This window comes from Vipera ursinii, assembly GCF_947247035.1.
Source record: "Vipera ursinii genome assembly, chromosome: 2".
NCBI classification, from domain to species: domain Eukaryota; kingdom Metazoa; phylum Chordata; class Lepidosauria; order Squamata; family Viperidae; genus Vipera; species Vipera ursinii.
The window spans coordinates 249,985,397-250,003,773 of NC_139513.1; the positions used below are offsets into that span (position 1 = coordinate 249,985,397).

The following is an 18,377-nucleotide window of genomic DNA, read 5'->3' on the forward strand; positions in this document are numbered from 1 at the left end:
CTAAACATTTAGCTAAATTTATTGTGATTTAAGGGCTTTAGTAATGTCCAAAAAAATAGTTTAAAAAACTTACAAAGGATGGAGTTTGTTAACAGTATCATCATCCTGAGTCCTCTGAAGATCAGACCGAATTTTCCTCAAAAGTGGATTGCAGTAACCTTTAGCAATCTCTAGTTTTTCAGCCTCAGTAATGCCATATTCCTTAAGTGAAAAAAATGTGAAAATAAACTTGGATACTCCTGAAAATTCCCTATCAATCTAGAACTCAGTTGGTTAGATAAGTACATATTTCTACCTAAGCCCTTAATGAGATAATTTCACTTTCAGATAATATCACAGTAGTAAATGGTGATAGGTATGAGCCTCTGATCCTTGTCCTGCTGCTGGATCTGCCTCTGGACTAAAAAACAAAATAAACACTGCAGTTCTTTGCTAAGTTGTAAAGTACTATTTTTCTTGAAGACAGGATGGCATGTCAACTCAGAGAGCAATGATATGGACGAGAACCCCTAGGATTAACCTACCCATAAAGCAGAATGGGACCTAAACAATTACAGCAGTAGAAAACTTGTTTCAACCTGAGTCCACATAGCTTTGAGCAGTGTTCTAGGGGTTGTATGCTAGTTAGTAGGACCATATATCAAAATAGGTGAGAACACTTGATAAGAATAAGCAGCCCCAGGCACATTTTTAGATACAGGTTCCTCCAGAAAATGCATCTACTGGATTCACTAGATACATTTTAAAGCCTTATTTTATGGCAGGGACAAAAGGTTAAAGATACAATATTCACTGGAGAGAGAATCAGTTATTCCTTCTTACCTCTACAGTAGTGGCCAAAATTGTGGAAACCTTTTGGGAAAAGTGTACAGTAGAAATTTTTCTTCCACCAATTTTTCTTCTAATTTCTTTATAACTGTAGCATTGTTCACTTAATAATACTATTTTACATCACTTTCTGGGCAACCAGTCAACTCTTTGCACCATTACTTTAATTTTATTACATTTTACAAGCTCACTAAATGAAAGAACACAAAAAACCCAACCAACTTGATAGCGATCACATAACACACTGACAAATGTCCTGCTCTAAGCTTCAATACATGACATCAATAACTGAATACTACTGTGATCTGACTGGCTCATTGCCAAAACAAGATGACACTTGATTGGCTCTCTAAACACTCATGCTCATTTGCTACAATCAGATGAAGGAAAGCTACCTGATATCAACCTAAGCAAGTTGGGCTTCCTTTTTCTGGTTATTTGGCTATAACTTTTCATAGAATTCAGTACAGATAATTGAACAAACTTTGTTGCATTACATTCTTGATTAAATTATGTTTCCATTGATGTATAACTTTATGGTACTACTCCAAAAAAAAAGTGGTGTTATTAGTCATCAAACCTCAAAAATACACTTTTCCCAAAAGGTTTCCACAATTTTGGTCACTACTGTATATTACACAATTTTAAATCACCACTGGATTCAGATGAGATATTTTAAAATGGAGCTTCTATGCAATAAAGATGTGGAGACAAGCTCATTTTTTTTGCTGACATTATGGCTAAAAACATCCCATTTTTTTATAGGATATTACAGGAGATCATTTATGTCCAGTGGTGGGATTCAAATATGTGAACAACCACTTCTCTGTGTGGATGCCGCTTTTGGAAGTCCATTCGGGCCTGGGCAACAAAAAATTAGTTACCGGTTCTGCTGAACTGGTGTGAACCGGCTGAATCTCACCACTATTTATGTCCCATCATCACAATATCATGAGGTGATAAAACGCTTTCACTTCAATTCTTAAAACAATTAAAACAAAATAATTGATTAAAATGGGGGAAGGGCAAACCCATGGGAAGAACTTTAGACAAAATGATGACAACACAGGTCTCATTATGAGTCTCAATTTTGGTCACATTGGCTTCCAGGTGCAAAATCACCACGATTTTTGTTCTGGATGATAACATTGCCTATTTGCTAAGTTCCAAATATAGGATCTGTGTTTATGTTGTTCCATGAACATTATTTTGTTAGTTTTTATTGTTATCTCATTTATAATAACAGAATTTATATTATCATTGTTATTTTGTACTCTAATTTTGTATTCTGTATGAATCAAATAGCTATTGGTAATAAAATAATTCTCTTTGCAAAATGTAACTTAAGACCATACAATTAGGTTACCTTCTACATCACGGGTGTCAAATTTATTTATTTTTTATTTTAAGTCCATTTATATCCCGCCCTTCTCCGAAGACTCAGGGCGGCTTACAAGCTTAGCAGTAACCTTCATTCTATGTATATGCCTGCTTATTAGGGCTTTCACACCCCCCCCAAGCGGCATTATTACAAAGTCAGCTTAATTGCCCCCAACAATCTGGGTCCTCATTTTACCTACCTCGGAAGGATGGAAGGCTGAGTCAACCTTGAGCCTGGTGGGATGCGAACCTGCACTAATTGCAGGCAGCTGGTGTTACTTAAGGAGGCATTAGCCCACTGCTCCACCAAGGCTAATATTGCCGGCCCGCAGGCCGGACACGTCATCCGGAAGCCACACCCACCCCATTGCCAGCAATGGCGAAACCATCCCAATACGTTGCGTGACGTCACATGATATTGCAAGTTTGACATGTCTGTTCTACATGTTAGCAATAACCGAATTCAAATCCATCTATAATTCCAATTCCTCTATTTCATTGATCATTTGCATTCCAATCACCCATTAGTACTGTTATTTGCTTTCTTGATACTGAATTTGGCAACCCTTGTAGTTTGCCAAATATTTTTTGATGTCTTCCATCAGTGCCACCACACAATGATGATCATTATTATAGATCCATTACCTCTAATCTAGATGATCCTGTTGTTTACTGTATATTATTAAAGTACCTACTTAGCAATATTCTTTGAGTATCATTACAATCCTATTTCCTTTAATGGACTCATGAATAGTGTATCGTGTAATCCTCATATTTTAATTTCTTGAACCGTGTTTTTGCTCCTTCTTATGGAGTAGATCTGAGTTAATCATAGGATACAAGCAATATGCCCCATGATTCTATTGGAAGCCACATTAAAATAATCTAGTTATTTGGATACAAGGCTACAACTAGGAGAGAACCTAATGAACTGTGTAGAATCCACAACTGAGTAAATAAATATAGCATTGCACCATTATTCTGGATTCAGTCTGTCAACAAGATGCGTGCCATTTTTTAAATATCAGATTCCTCAATTTAATAAGGGAAAGAGGCACTGCTTTTCAATTTGTGATAATTCATAAAAACTGCTTTATAAACTACAAATGCATTTTTAGACAGTAAATTTATTCATTTCCCTAACAGTTAATAAATATGGTCTGGAGAATATAGCTTTTTATTTTGATGAGAGTGTTATGTAAGCTGCAATGTACATACCTGAGGGATCACAATGTCAGCCAAAGCCTTTGACAGTCTGTATAATTCCATTGTATTTTCTAGCTTTAAAGAGACATTATGCTGAACATCATATTTTATGCAGTCATAGATATCTGGGATTTTACTTATATCATATTTTCCATTCTTTGTTTTAAAGTCTTTTTCAAGCTTGGCCCACCTACGCAACATTAGTTCCAATGTTTCACTGTGATAAAGTTGAATATCTAGTTGGACAAACAATTATGAAAAAGTGATAATGAGAGTTGATTAAAGTAACATAAAGGAATTTTACAATAGACATTAAAGAAATATTCCTACCCATTCCTTAAGCTTTAGAGCAACCAGTTTTCTTACAGCTTGGTTTTGTTTTATTTATTTTTTTACACATCCACACTTGTACTTCTGCCATTCTGGCATTAACTAAGCCTATTGCTATCTTCTTTCCTGCACAAGGTTACTGCTATTTTACTTACGTAGCCATCTACATCAGTGAAGTTAATTTGCTATTAATATATTAGAGTAGCTAAGAGTCATTGAGCAAACTATTACAATTTTTTATTCTGAAAGTTGTTCCTGAATAAAAAGGTGTCATAACAATTAATTATAAGATAAATATGCGTAATTAATATTACCCAATCCAGTCTGATCAAGCAAACTATTTACCTGCAAATTTAGGATCTTCCATTCGTTGTTTGATTTGAGACGTCAAACTCTGGATTAAAGAATATACCTTATCACATGTCTTAATAGGATTTTTTATCACTTGCATTGATTTTATCAGAGAAACACTGCCAGATGGTGTCAGCTGTAGTACCAGACCAAAAAGAAATATGTAAGCTATAATACTTACAGCCTACATGTATAGCATCTGATATCCTAATCTCTGAAAAGACGTATTTTTAAAATGTGCTATGCTAATATGAGAAAAACTTATAAATTAAAAAAACCACACATTTTGACTTATCTTTTAAATATAGGTAATCCTTGACTTAAAAGAGTTTATTTAGTGACCGTTCAAAGTTACGACACTGAAAAAAGTGACTTATGACCATTTTTCACACTTATGACCCTTGCAGGAGTCCCATGGTCACGTGGTTAAAATTCAGACACTTGGTAACTGCCTCATATTTACGACAGTTGCAGCGTCTTGGGGTGATGTCATCTTTTGCAATCTTTGATAAGCAAAGGCAACACGGAAGCTAGATTCACTTCGCAACCATGTTACTAACTTAACAGCTGCAGTGATTCACTTAACAACTGTGGCAAGAAAAGTCGTAAAATGGAGCAAAACTCACTTAACAAATGTCTCCGCTTACCAACAGAAACTTTGGGCTCAATTATGGTTGTAAGTCGAGGACTACCTGTATACTACTAAAAACCCTATGCTAAAAGAAAAAAACTAATTTGAAATAATTACTATATCCAACAATTTTATTAGTTCTAACTTACAAAATCCAATTTAACTGATATCCATCTTTGCCTTATTTTCCATTAACTCTCCCTACTTTAATATTTCAAGTCATGTAAGTACAGCTACATACTAAAACATATATGTTGTATTTAAGAACTCCAGAAGGCTACAAGAAATATACCAGTTTGACCAGGCTTTAGACTAAGGCACATCATAGAATTTGCACTCCTAGTGTTAGTGAATGATCTTTGGAGAGATCAAGATCAGGGAGTACAACCTTTCCTGATGTCTCAGTAGCTTTCCATATGATTAACCATGATATCTTTCTGGACTGTCTCCAGAGAATTAGGAGGTTTATCCTTCCTGAGGGCCGTTTACATTTCTTCTTTCCCTCCCTCCCTTCTTCCATTTACACAGTCACACATCTCAAGTACATGATTCTAGATGTCTTACAACTGTTATAAAACAACCACATAAACAAAATGCAATATAAAAAAGACATAAACACATACAAAGCATCCATGTAAACAAAATATTAAACCTAATCAGATTTCAGAAATATGGATTCAGAAGGATACCATACCAAGAGGTCAAGAGGAGCAAGAATGAATGCATTATACCAGAAGTCATCCAAAAGTGACAACAGTGCAGTTTCAATCCGATACCCAGGTCTGACACCTGACTAGAAGGGGTCTAGATAATCCTCTTCTTTCAAGGTACTCTGAAGTAGTACAACTGCCTTCTTTAAACATGGAAAGCTAGAGCAGGGGTAGGCAACCTCGGCTCTTTTATGACTCATGGACTTCAACTCCCAGAATTCCTGAGCCAGCATGGCTCAGGAATTCTGGGAGTTGAAGTCCATGAGTCATAAAAGAGCCGAGGTTGCCTACCCCTGGGCTAGAGACTGAACAAAAATTGTCTATTATAAATGGGTCTTATGGATGGCTTCTTGAGTGGATGAACCAATTCTTCTTTAAGAAGAATTCATCACAGCCAAGTCTTGGCTAACTGTCTCCTCCTAGGATGTAGGCAACCTGGGGACATGAATCTAATATACAGATGGCCATACTCGCACTCATGAGAAATCTGTCCATTTCATAAGGCCCAACAGGTTCAAACTCCTATCGGGTAACATAGCAAGACTGCACCTAGGCACCCCACAAGACCTGTATAAAGCCTGGTGTGCAATTGGGAATGGATTAAAGCAATTTTGTCCAACAGATACCTCCAAATAGCCTTGTACTACCTTTCCTGTAAAATCTTTCACAATTTTAATTCATCTGTAGAGTATTTTCTAACCTTTTCATAGTCTTCAGAAGTAAAGTCTCTATCTCTTTGGAGAATTTCATTAAGGCGTGCCTTCACCCGATGTTGGCAACTGCTAAGAGAGTCACTGTCACTGTCCAACAGACCATTCATATTAGCACTTTTGACCATCTGCACAAGTATAGGTGTGAGTTCCCCTTCCAATGCCAACAAACCCTGGGAAAAATAAAATTACTGAATAGAATTAAATATATTAACTCTCAAACTAAAAAGAATATATAAAATGTGTAAGTAATTGTCTCATCCTTTATGAATTTGACAGAAGAACTGCATTACAACTTACATATAGATAAAATAAATAATTCTAATGCTGTCCAAATTCAAGCCCATCAATATGATACCAAATATATTTATATATTTATAATTATATTTATATTTGCAGTGAGGAAATATTATTTTAATTCATTACGGATTTCTCATCTCTTCTTTTTATGTGATGATTCTAAGCTTGTATTATGATAGGGGAAAAACCGTACTCAGTTTTTCTACACTATGGTTTATTTTACAACTTTACAACTTTTTCTATTTTATCTTTTTAGTAAGTTAAGCTATAAACATTATATTTTGTCATAGAACCATTTGCTTCAGCTCCGTATCATTTTTATTTTGTTTCTGGGCACCATTTTTATTTTATTTATTTTTTAAATTCCATTTATATCCCGCCCTATTCCGAAGACTCAGGGTGGCTTACAAGCTTAGCAGTAGCCTTCATTCTATGTATATGCCTGCTTATTAGGGCTTTCACACACACCCCAAGCGGCATTATTACAAAGTCAGCTTAATTGCCCCCAACAATCTGGGTCCTCATTTTACCTACCTCGGAAGGATGGAAGGCTGAGTCAACCTTGAGCCTGGTGGGATGCGAACCTGCACTAATTGCAGGCAGCTGGTGTTACTTGAGGAGGCATTAGCCCACTGCTCCACCAACTCTCTAAACTGGGTTTGGGATGTGATTACCAAAATGAGGAACAATACTCCATGTATTTTATTGGAGGTTTTTAAGAAGTCACTGGACAACCTTTTGTCTGAAATGGTATAGGGCAAGGGTGTCAAACTGCCAGCCCGCAGGCTGGACGCATCATCCGGAAGCCGCCCTCACCCCATTGCTGGCAATGGCAAAACTGTAGTGATACGTTGTGCAACGTCACGTGACATTGCAGGTTTGACATGTCTGGTATAGGGTTTCCTGCCTGAGCAAGGGATTGGGCTAGAAGACATCCAAGGTCCCTTCCAACTCTATATTATTATTATTATTATTATTATTATTATTATTATTATTATTATTATTATTATTATTATTATTATTATCATTATTTATTATTATTATTATTATTATTTATTATTATTTATTATTATTATTATTAAAGACCATGCAAACTTATAAAGTGTTACACAATAAAAATAGCATTAAGCAAAACAAAAAAAGCCCAATCACAATTCTGTTCGACAACCTGTCACACACATTGTATACACATTGTGCTAAACAATAATATTGTCAGGTTTGGGGGTAACATATAGCATGAACTAAGGGACGTGGTGGCTCAGTGGGTAAGGACGCTGAGCTTGTCGATCAGAAGATCGGCAGTTTGGCGGGTCAAATCCCGAGTGCCGCGTAGCAGAGTGAGCACCTGTTACTCGTCCCAGCTTCTGCCAACCTAGCAGTTCGAAAGCACATAAAAATGCAAGTAGAAAAATAGTGACCACTACGGTGGGAAGGTAACAGTGTTCCATGCGCCTTTGGCGTCTAGTCATGCTGGCCACATGACCACAAAGACGTCCTTGGATACTGGCTCTTTTGAAACGGAGATGAGCACCGGCCCCTATTTCTAAATCACTTCATTTTGATCAAAAGGCATTTTCTGAACTTGATGATTGGTTGTTCAAGTATTAATTTGTATTTATGAATAGGCCATCACAGATTGAGTTTTTGAAATGAATTAGTTCATACAGGAGAGCCAATTTAGTTAGTGGCTCAGATGCTGGACTATAAACTGGGACACAATAAGTTTTAGTGTTCCCTTTACACGTGGAAACTGGCTTGGTGACTGAGTCAATTACACTCTCTCAACTCAATCCACCTTACAAGGTGGTTCTTGTGGAGAAAATAGGGAAGAAAAAACAGACACAAACACACACACACACACACACAAACTAGAAATGCATATGTCATCTTACACAATCCATTATGAAATTTTGGCAAAGGATTTGTGTGAATTAAAATTTCAGTCTAGTGAGTTCCAAGTTTGGGAAAGGCTGGTTGAGAATGTCTACAACTCATTATCTAATTTTATTTCAAAATGTATTGCTAATAAATACGGGATATAAATCAAATAAAAAAATTGCTTTCTAATTAGACTCAAATTAACTAGGCTCAGAGAAATACATTCATGCAATTTTTATTTTTTAGATTTATTTTTGTATCAAATTGCATGCAATTCCTAAAATATACTAAAATATATTTTTCTATGCAATAAAGAAGCAATTTATACATTTCATGCAAACTGGCTGAAAAAACGTTGGTGCTGATTAAGTACTGATGAAGTAGTCCATTTTGCACTGAGAGAATGGAAGAAGTTATCGTGTGTGCGTGTGTTTGTGTGTGTGTGTATAAAATGCAGAAGAACTGAACTCTTCCTGCAAGTAACGTATACACAAGTAACATTTCATATTTTCTATTGTTATACTACCTTTGCAAAAGCTGCAGCTGTCATTTGAACTCTTCCTTCATCAGATGCATAGATTTTGAGATCATGCCGATAGGTACTATGCAATCTAAGTAGGCCACATCCTGGAAATCCTGCATAGTCACCTACCAAAGCAAAACAATGAAGTTTCTCATCTGCTTCTGTAGATTTTTTTTTTTCATAGATAAGACTTCCAGCGGTTACAAAGAAAAATCAGTTACCTTGTCCACCTGGGTACATACATCGGAAAGCTCTTCCTAGTTCCTCTGCCTGAACTCTACCTGCAGGTGTCAATTCTCCTCCCCATTTGAGAACTAAGAGTAGAGATGGCTCTTGTTTGCGGTTATCTAAATACATACAGGCAAGTAAAAGAATGTTTTTTACTTATGTTCAAAATTTGTTCAGAACTGCAGTTTGATAATATTGGATTTTGGCTATAAAGTTGCCCTAACTAACCAAAATGGAAAAGAAAATATTATAAGCTGAATTAATGTATTGATACTAATTCAATATAAGCTACTGATCAATTGAAAGAATAATCAGATTGGCTCTAACCCTGTTGACATTTCACAAAGCTCTAAAGGTATAACTGTGTTCCTAGGATTAAATAAATAAACTAATTGATGCAAATTAGTTCCTAAAAATAACCAAAATACCTTCTTCTTCACTAGATGTTTTAGGACAACCATGAGGAAGATATGTCAGTTGTACTTTGCGATTTATGCCAGAAAAATGTCCATACCTAAAAACAACAAGAATAGCATAAATGATATAATACTGTAAAAGAAACACAAGTAATCAGATGAGTTGGTAATATGGGATACTGCAATACAGATACAATAAACTGTGTTTCACTGTCTGGAGAGAAAGCAATCATGTTTATTGTTCAAATTTTTAACCAAAATACCAAGAAAAATGTGTCACCCACAGATAAGGCAACCTGCATTTTTATGTAGATAAGCCAACCTGTATTTTTACCATTTTTTATTTCACATGTACTTTAATATATATAAAATCTCATCCGTCATCCTCAGGCTGGTGACTTCAGCTTCGTTCTTCTGGGAGAAATGTGTGATAGTGGCTGTTTTTTCTTCTTTTTTAAACTGCCAGAGGGGGTGTGTTCTGTGGGTGGAGGCTTGGCTGTGTTCTGATGGGGTGGGAGTGTGTTTTGAATGGGGGCTTCTGATTGGGTGGGGATGTGTTTTGAGTGGATGGACTGGTCTCAGCTGCCAGCCTTGGACCTGAACTGGCGAGTTGTACTGCTTTTGTTCGGCTCCATGTTTGTGGTGGTGCCATGTTTTTATAGTGGGTGTCAGTTTGCTTATTGTGTGGTTTGGAGGGGTTTAAAGTGGCTAATGTTGCAGCTGTAGTTAGGTTTCTGTTTTGTGGTTGTGTGTCGTTATCGTTGTGGGTTCTGATTTGCTTTTTGAATGGTTGTGTGGTGGTGATGTCATGTGATGTTATCATGAGTTTGGGTCTGGTATCATTCTTGCTGGTTGGGACTCGTCTGTCAATCAAGGCGGGTTTACAAATGGCTGGTAGGTGAGAGGTATCATCTCGTTTGTTCATGCTCTGGGGGCGTTTTTCTATCTCAATGGCTTCTCTGATTATTCTGTTGTTAAAATGTTCAATTTTGGCGATAGTTCTGGTTTTTTTAAAATCAATTTTGTGTCCAGTGGCTTTAAAGTGTTGGAACAGGGATGAAGTTTGTTCTCCCTTTCTGAGTTCCTGTGCTCTTCAATGCGTGCACTTATTCTAGTCTAGTCTTGTATACCAATGATACATCATTTTATAAAAATTCTCTTTATAATTCAATGTAAATTTTAACCCGTTCCTCCACAGGTTGTCTCATTGGTCCAGCTGTATATATTATATTATATTATCCACTCAAAACACATCCCCACCCAATCAGAACACAGCCCCCATTCAAAACACACCTCCACCCCATCAGAACACAGCCAAGCCTCCACCCACAGAACACACCCCCTCTGGCAGTTTAAAAAAGAAGAAAAAACAGCCACTATCACACACTTCTCCCAGAAGAACGAAGCTGAAGTCACCAGCCTGAGGATGACGGATTTCGTCAAAACGTTGCCCTGATACCTCCAATTCTATGTGGGGAAAAACCTGAATGACCAAAGATCTACATACAAACACCCGCGATATATATATTCATGGAAAAGCCTATCTGTGGATGAACTAAACCTGTTTTTTGGATGCATTTGGACACCTAAAATTCTTGCTTATCTGTTGGCTCATTGTCTTATACTATTAGCAGAGTTCAAGAAGAGCAGTAACACACATTACTTTTCTATTATAATTTTCTGTCCATCCTCTAATGATGTAATATTAATTAACACAATTTAAATAAACTGTTCTCATAGAAAAAGATTGCATGCATGCAGAAAAAGTTTAATTAATGAGTGTAATGTGTATATGTATAGGTGGTTCTTGACTTACAGCCCAACTGACCCCAATTTTTTTGTTGTTAAGTGAATTTTGCCGTATTTTACTACCTTTCTTGACATAGTTAAGTGAATCACTGCAGTTGTTAAATGAATCTGGCTTCCCCATTGACTTTGCTTGTAAAAAGGTCATAAAAGGTGATCACATGATCCTGGGACACTGCAACTGTCATAAATATGAGTCAGTTACCAAGTGTCTGAATTCTGATCATGCTGCAGTGGTTGTAAGTGTGAAAAAAAACAGTCATAAGTTACTTTTTTCAGTGCTGTTATAACTCTGAACAGTCATTAAACGAATGGTTGTAAATCGAGGATTATATGCATAATATGACTTAGAAAGTAGAGCAGATTCAGCAGAAATCTCATATTAAATTAAAATGGGGAAGGGGGAGTGCAGGACCTCTTTACAACAGCCATAACTTTCTACAGACCAGCTTCAAACAGATGCTATTGTTTTAAGGAATCATATTAAAGATACAGCTGCATTAATAAATAACATAGCATGTTTTTCTGCTCACATGGAAGTCTGCTAAAAGACGTGATTATTCTAAAAAGGTCCTGATCTCTTCTGCATTCTGAAACATTTTTAAAAAATTTTTTATGACTCTGCAATTCCTTTTATCAGGGTGGAGTCAGAGTGACTGAATGGAGCTGAGTGATTACTTGCTGGATACCCTTCCTGACGCCTAAGCGGAGTTTGCAACAGATATTTTCTCTTTGCATCCTGGCAGAAAAACATCTGTCGCTGGCTAGGATTGAATTCTCAAACTTCTGAGTGGGAGGCAAGTGGCTTCACCTCTAGGCCAGTGCACCGCTCCCAAACAAGTTATTTACATTACTTGTATATTTTGTTCAAAATAGAAATGGGAGCCCCACTTTTTGAAAATATCACGATCGTTTCAAAAGAAAGGTATCATGAAATTAAGAGGTTGACTCCAATCCTTTAAAGAAACACCAGAAGAAAAAATATATATTCTGGTTTCTTTATTGTCTTCTCAGTGAATCTAATATAACCTACTTCCTTTCAGACAAATAAAACAACAGTCAGAATCAGGCTTAGTTTAGCAACTAATCTAACAAGGTAGATTTGACTAGTTCCAAAGTTATAGATCTAGCTATGAAGAACACCAGATGATCTTTACATAGTCATTCTAAAATGTGTTTTTATTACATCAAAAATATTGAAATAAAATACTTACATCTCCAATACAGTCTTTAACTGCTCAAGTTTAGATTTGTTTTCTTCTATTTCAGAGTCATTATTCTGTCCTAGCTCAATTAGGAGCTGTCTTGCAATATCAAGTACTTCCTGAAAACAGTGGCAATTTTACAAGTAGTTCATAAAAATGGATAATAACATGTGTCTAGAGAAGAAAAACAAAGGTTTTTTTAGAAAACAGAAACCTTACCTGTAACTGCCTTGGCTTCTTCAGCTTTAACTTCCCAGATTTATATCCATTGCATTTTTCAAAAAGATCAAAAAATCTTAAAAAAAATAGGGAATGATTGAATTATTTCACAAGATAATCACATACAGATTCCAGCATTACCTGGTGATAATGGCACAAATATCAACTTCCCATGAATTGATTGATAGAACTGGTATTCATTTCAGAAAAAAATAATTTGCTGAATAATATACTAGAATTAGGGTTACATGAAAATTCAGTAAGGTATATTTATAATTTTTTGAAGAAAAGTTCAATTTTCTTAAAAAAACATTTATTTATTACAATGTATATGGCTGCCCATCTCGTTATGATGACTTTTAACAACTAAAAACATAGTGTTACAACATAAGCACATAATCAGCAGCCATAGTAAAAATCACAAATAACAATCAGCTTAACCATCCCAGAGGCTGTGCCACATTCTGACCTCCATTCCCAATGGCATAGCCAACTCTTCCAAGACTTATAAAAAATAAACAGGATTAGGGCTAATCTATGCCAAAACTGAGGGATGATAAGCCAAAGTGTGTGAGCCACCACAGAAAACAGTCTCTCCTTGGGTCCCACTAGATGTAACACTTTAAAAAGGAGTCGCAGCATGCTTTCTCCACCAGATTTGATGAGAAAGGTAAACACAACTGGGGAGACGTGGTCTCCCAAATAACCCATCCCATGCTATGAATTTGATAGGTAACTACCACCACCTTTATGTGAACCCATAAGCACGATGGCAACCAATGTGTCTCATAGAACAGAAGTGTAACATGGACCAGTCAAGAGCACACATAATTGCAAATGAAGGCAAATATACGTGTCCCAGGATAATGTTGCAGGATCCAATCTGGATCGGTCACCAGGACCAGTGGTTTTGTCTTCTGAGCTTTTAGACTCTTGCTGGAGCCCATAATGACCAACCCAGATTGGACCCTACACATAATTGTCCAGACTGCTGCATTATGAACCAAGAGCAGTTTCTAATTTTCTTCAAGAGCAGCCTAATGTTAAGCACCTTGTGGTAATCTATTTGGGAGGCAACTATAGTATGCATGATTGCGAACAAAACACCTCAGTCCAGTAACGGTTACAGGTCGAGCACAACACAAAGCTGACCAAAAGCTCTCTTGTCCGCAGCTGCCACCTGTTCCTCAAACAGGAAACACTGCCCAGAAAGACAGCCAAATAGCACTGCATCTGTTTGGGGTACTATACCCTCCAGAACTAAAGATAGAAAACCTTGTATCTTGGAGGCTCTAAAACCAGAGCCACTCTGCATGCTGGATTGAGTTGAAGCCTGTCCTTCCTCATCCAGACCACAGTTTCCAAACATGGAGACAGAATCTCCATAGTACTGCTTGGTCAGCCATGGGTAGCTGATACTTATACTATATAATTGATGATAGGGGTTAAGTATAGGGGTTAAATTTCTCAAGTGAGCCCTCTCCCATGGTCTCCCACTATGCCTTCCTCAACCATTACCATACATGTGTTCTACCCTATCCTTAAGACACACACCCCAAATCTCCTCCTCCCCAATTCACTGGCCCATCTCTGGATTTAAGAGTCTTAATCACATCACAAACCACAAAGTCCATCCCTTGGGGTACTTCTATTCATGCCATCAATTCCTCCAGCAGCTCTAGACCATACACTTTACCCCTACAAACTTCACAGTTGTATCCAATCATACTTTAATATCATAAGAATTTCATCTTATGATAGATGAAATCTATCCTTAGGAGGATTTTTCCCAATGTAATGCCCCTCAGTTATGTTTAAAGTATAATCCTGAGGATTCCAAGTCTGCAAGCAGAAGTAACAGTCCCAACATACGTGGAAGACACTTGTTGTATAACGCCTCTTAGCTCAAATCCTAAATTTCAAAAAAGTATTCAACTTAATTATTTCACTATTCTTTTTATCACCAGATGCTTACTTTTGGTGTTTAACTTCCATTTTCATTTTTTGCTTTGGTGTGCGATCTCCATGCCGTATTACAGCAATGACACATCTAAGCTCCATCCTGCAAATATATAAGGAATGTGATTATATGTTTCTATTTATTATTGAAATGAAACAATCTGATTTACTGATAAGCAAACTATATACTAAACTTGTAGAAGCCACCAACACACAAAGTCTAAAAAGACTTAGTAAGCATCCAATTTAAGCATCTTAAATTAGAATAAAGAGAATGGCAACTTTTTCCATAAAACAGCAACTACTATGGAATAATTATCCAGAAAAATGGTGGGCTTGCCTTTACTATATGCTATATACTATATGCTATACTATATACTATAAGCAGAGACTGCAAGTATCATAGATGCTTTATTTTGGATTCCCAAACTGAGCAGGGGGATAGGACTAACAACTTAAATGCCCCCTTCCAACTCTATGAATTTATGAAATTCATATTCCTGAAAAACACCCATACTTAAGGTTACTTCCAACAAGTTAAGCATGGGAATTGGGGATAACTCAATATGGCACTGGGCAAGTGGGTGGAGGTCTTAAGTCTGAATGCATTTGTTTGGAGTAGATCTAAAGTCCATTCAAAATAAAATATTTTCACTGAACTCAAGAAAGATATCTAGAGTTAGAAACTCTTAATTGTTGCAAGTGTAGCAGAATTTAATCCTGAACATAAAATACCACATTTATGAATAGAAGTCTGTGTTCATGATACAGCAAGGGGTGAGCCTTGCATTAGATAGTAAATATTTATTCTGAGTAATGCATTGCTTTTGGTTATGTATGGCGGTGAATTACTTCTTACCTGGAGATAGCAAAATTTAGAGTCCTTTTTAACAAAGGAAGAAAAAGTTGAAAAACTATGAATAGGGGAAATATTTGTATTCTGTTTTTCTCTTCAGCAGCCTTGAGCTCTGAGGAATATGAGTAACTACTACTTTTGAAATGATAAGTAAAAGCCAAGGATTTCAGGTTGCATTCATGACTTTGTCATTAGAATCTATTATTTTTGCTTAGAACTTTATGCTCTACATTCTGAACATATCCAGCAAAATTTCATTTTATCTCTTGTAAGAATAGTTTATTTTCTATAGGGGGAATGAAATGAAAGACTGTACCATCTAGTCTGATGATTGTATGTCACTCAGGGGCAGGTTATATTATCAACATTATTTAATTTTTTTGCCATTTTTAACAGTACAAGTTGTAAGAGAATTACCAAGCCCATAATCTAAAGCAAGAGGCTTAACCAAAATGTGAAGTCCACAGGCCAACTGGGGCAAGAGGACTGGAGATATCTAGCTTTCCACTTGATAGGCTCAGCTCTTCTGCTATTGTTATGTGGTAGAATATGGTGCTGAGTCGCATGAGGAGGGGATCATTCCCAATGACCAAAGAGGCAAATCAGCCTGGAATCTTTGGCATGCAGGAAGGAGCCAGAGAGAATCATCCCTAATCTTTCACAAGGTTTATCTAATAGTTATGCAGATTGTGCTTCAGTCTGTCAAGATTCCTGGCTGTTGGTGAGCAATAAACTCAGAAACTATTCTGAGTAGGTCCTTCTGTTGTTCTTGGTTCCATGAGCCTGACAAATTGCTATCTATGGAATATGTATATTTACAGAACCTAACATGGATAAGAAAAAAAATTTGGGGGTAATTTTATGCAAGTATTTTCTTCTTACATTGTTCCTGAGGTGGTTGGCACAATAGGAATATCTTCTGCTTCCAAAGGTATAGACCAAGGGATCTGAAATTGTGGAGCAAGTTCTCTCATAACAATATTTCTGAAAGGGGAAAAGTAAATGACTTATTAAAATGTCTTCATTTATCTGAATAATATATACTATGAAATGAATAATTTGTAGCAATATCTAACTATAATTTTAATAATTAAACATATTAGGGTTTTTTACATTTCAGTAAAGAAAACTCCTCTGAACAATTTTGAGAATAGCCAATCATTATCATTTAACAGATTAAGACTCTGCTTAAACATGGTGATGTGAGAACATATTTATGAAGTCTGTCAGGAAACCAAAAACTATAAACTATGGAAGTTCCTTATTCCACAAAAATCACTTTCAAAGCTAGACTTCTAAAAATGTGCAAGTTTCTTAACTAGGGCATTCATGTGCTCTATATAGCTAGTATAATTGTCACTATATATATACATATACATACATACATTATATATATATATATATATATATATACATATATACATATATACATATATACCGGTATACACATATGTATATATACACACACACACACACATATATCAATTTCTAGTAACTCCTGAACAGTAAAACCTACTTTTGAACAAAGTAAGCACATCTTGATAAATCTCTCAAAAGGCTAACTTCCTGAGATCTTATCCAATGTTGTTCTCCCAAAGCATCACTAGGAAATTATTATTTTTTGTTAAGTTTTATAGCACAAAAATGACAAACATGGGAAATGGAAAAATCTGGAATTTGAGTCAAATCAAATATCCTTATAGGTCAATAATAGTGTCCCAGAGCCCACTCAAATTCTTTAAACTATTACCCAAGGATTTTAGCGCAATCATCATAATACTTCATAGAATTCTTCACAAAACTGAAGCCATTGACATCACAGACGTAGGACTGCCCATTTGCGCGCAACAAGTCAAATCCACAAACTGTTTGCTATCAGAGAAAGCAACAACATGCTCAAAACTTGCAAAATATTATCTATAGACATTTAAAACTCAGTAACTATATGTAGCAGAAACAAAACATCCCACATATTAATAATCTAAAATATCACAGGATAGTGTTCTGTTTTCTTATATCTCTTTAAATCTATATCCTGTCTTAATCTATGCTTAAATGGAACATTTGGAAAGACATGTCATTTTGAATTTAACATTCTTCTAAATTCTTATCCTATTCTTTCTAAAATTCCAAAATACCTTTATAAAACAGGTTAACAGTACAAACAGCTCTAAGAAATGCCAAACATCTATTTGTAGGGGCTTGCTCCAAGTTGATGTAAAGAGACTTTGTTACACATTTTCTTAATAGATTTTCTCAGCTGATCAAAGCAGGAGAAACAAACACAGAAAAAGTAATAATTGAAAAGCAAGAGATACCCTCTGTATTAAAAAGAACAAAAATGAGTTTCTACACATTTTTGATGCCAGGGTTCAGCAGTATGATAGTACCAATGCTGAGCTGTTTGCTATATCATAAAATAGCACTTGCTTTGTAAATTGAACAATTATTTTTTTAATGGCCTTATCTTATTAGATTAGAATGCTCATTTTAAATTCCATGAAATTTGACCATTTGGGGGGAAGAGTTATCTGGTCCATCATGTGAAATCATTCAAAAGTATCCAAGACCTGAAAATGGTTTGGACCCCTGGAATAGGCAATAATTTCAGGAAATAATAATTTGCTTTGAGATGTAATGTTATTGTAGTCTTGTTACCTTAAAAGCTAGGCATACTTTCCAAGCTATTAGCTTTTCCCGTGCATTAAGTATCACTGGATACCTCACTTCTTTGCCTTCACTATCCCGCTCCACCTTGCCATCCAAAGCAGGGGATTTACGTGCTTCTGCATGTGCATAATCTGGACCTACAGTGTACACCTATATTTGAGAGTAAAAGGA

General features: G+C 36.1%; 1 protein-coding gene across 3 annotated transcripts in view; it reads right to left on the reverse strand.

Annotated features, from left to right (window-relative positions):
* PPIP5K2 (diphosphoinositol pentakisphosphate kinase 2) overlaps nucleotides 1-18,377 on the reverse strand; it is a 63,560-nt gene that overhangs the window by 21,459 nt on the left and 23,724 nt on the right. For all 3 annotated transcript variants that reach the window (XM_083354542.1, XM_083354541.1, XM_083354543.1), the window contains exons 8-20: nucleotides 18,195-18,356; nucleotides 17,287-17,408; nucleotides 16,419-16,520; nucleotides 14,697-14,783; nucleotides 12,722-12,797; nucleotides 12,512-12,621; nucleotides 9,504-9,589; nucleotides 9,069-9,194; nucleotides 8,851-8,972; nucleotides 6,137-6,319; nucleotides 4,090-4,231; nucleotides 3,427-3,650; nucleotides 74-201 (exon numbers count right to left, since the gene is read on the reverse strand). In XM_083354542.1, coding sequence (XP_083210668.1) covers nucleotides 74-201; nucleotides 3,427-3,650; nucleotides 4,090-4,231; nucleotides 6,137-6,319; nucleotides 8,851-8,972; nucleotides 9,069-9,194; nucleotides 9,504-9,589; nucleotides 12,512-12,621; nucleotides 12,722-12,797; nucleotides 14,697-14,783; nucleotides 16,419-16,520; nucleotides 17,287-17,408; nucleotides 18,195-18,356 — 1,670 coding nt within the window. The remainder of the gene's footprint in view (nucleotides 1-73; nucleotides 202-3,426; nucleotides 3,651-4,089; nucleotides 4,232-6,136; nucleotides 6,320-8,850; nucleotides 8,973-9,068; nucleotides 9,195-9,503; nucleotides 9,590-12,511; nucleotides 12,622-12,721; nucleotides 12,798-14,696; nucleotides 14,784-16,418; nucleotides 16,521-17,286; nucleotides 17,409-18,194; nucleotides 18,357-18,377) is intronic.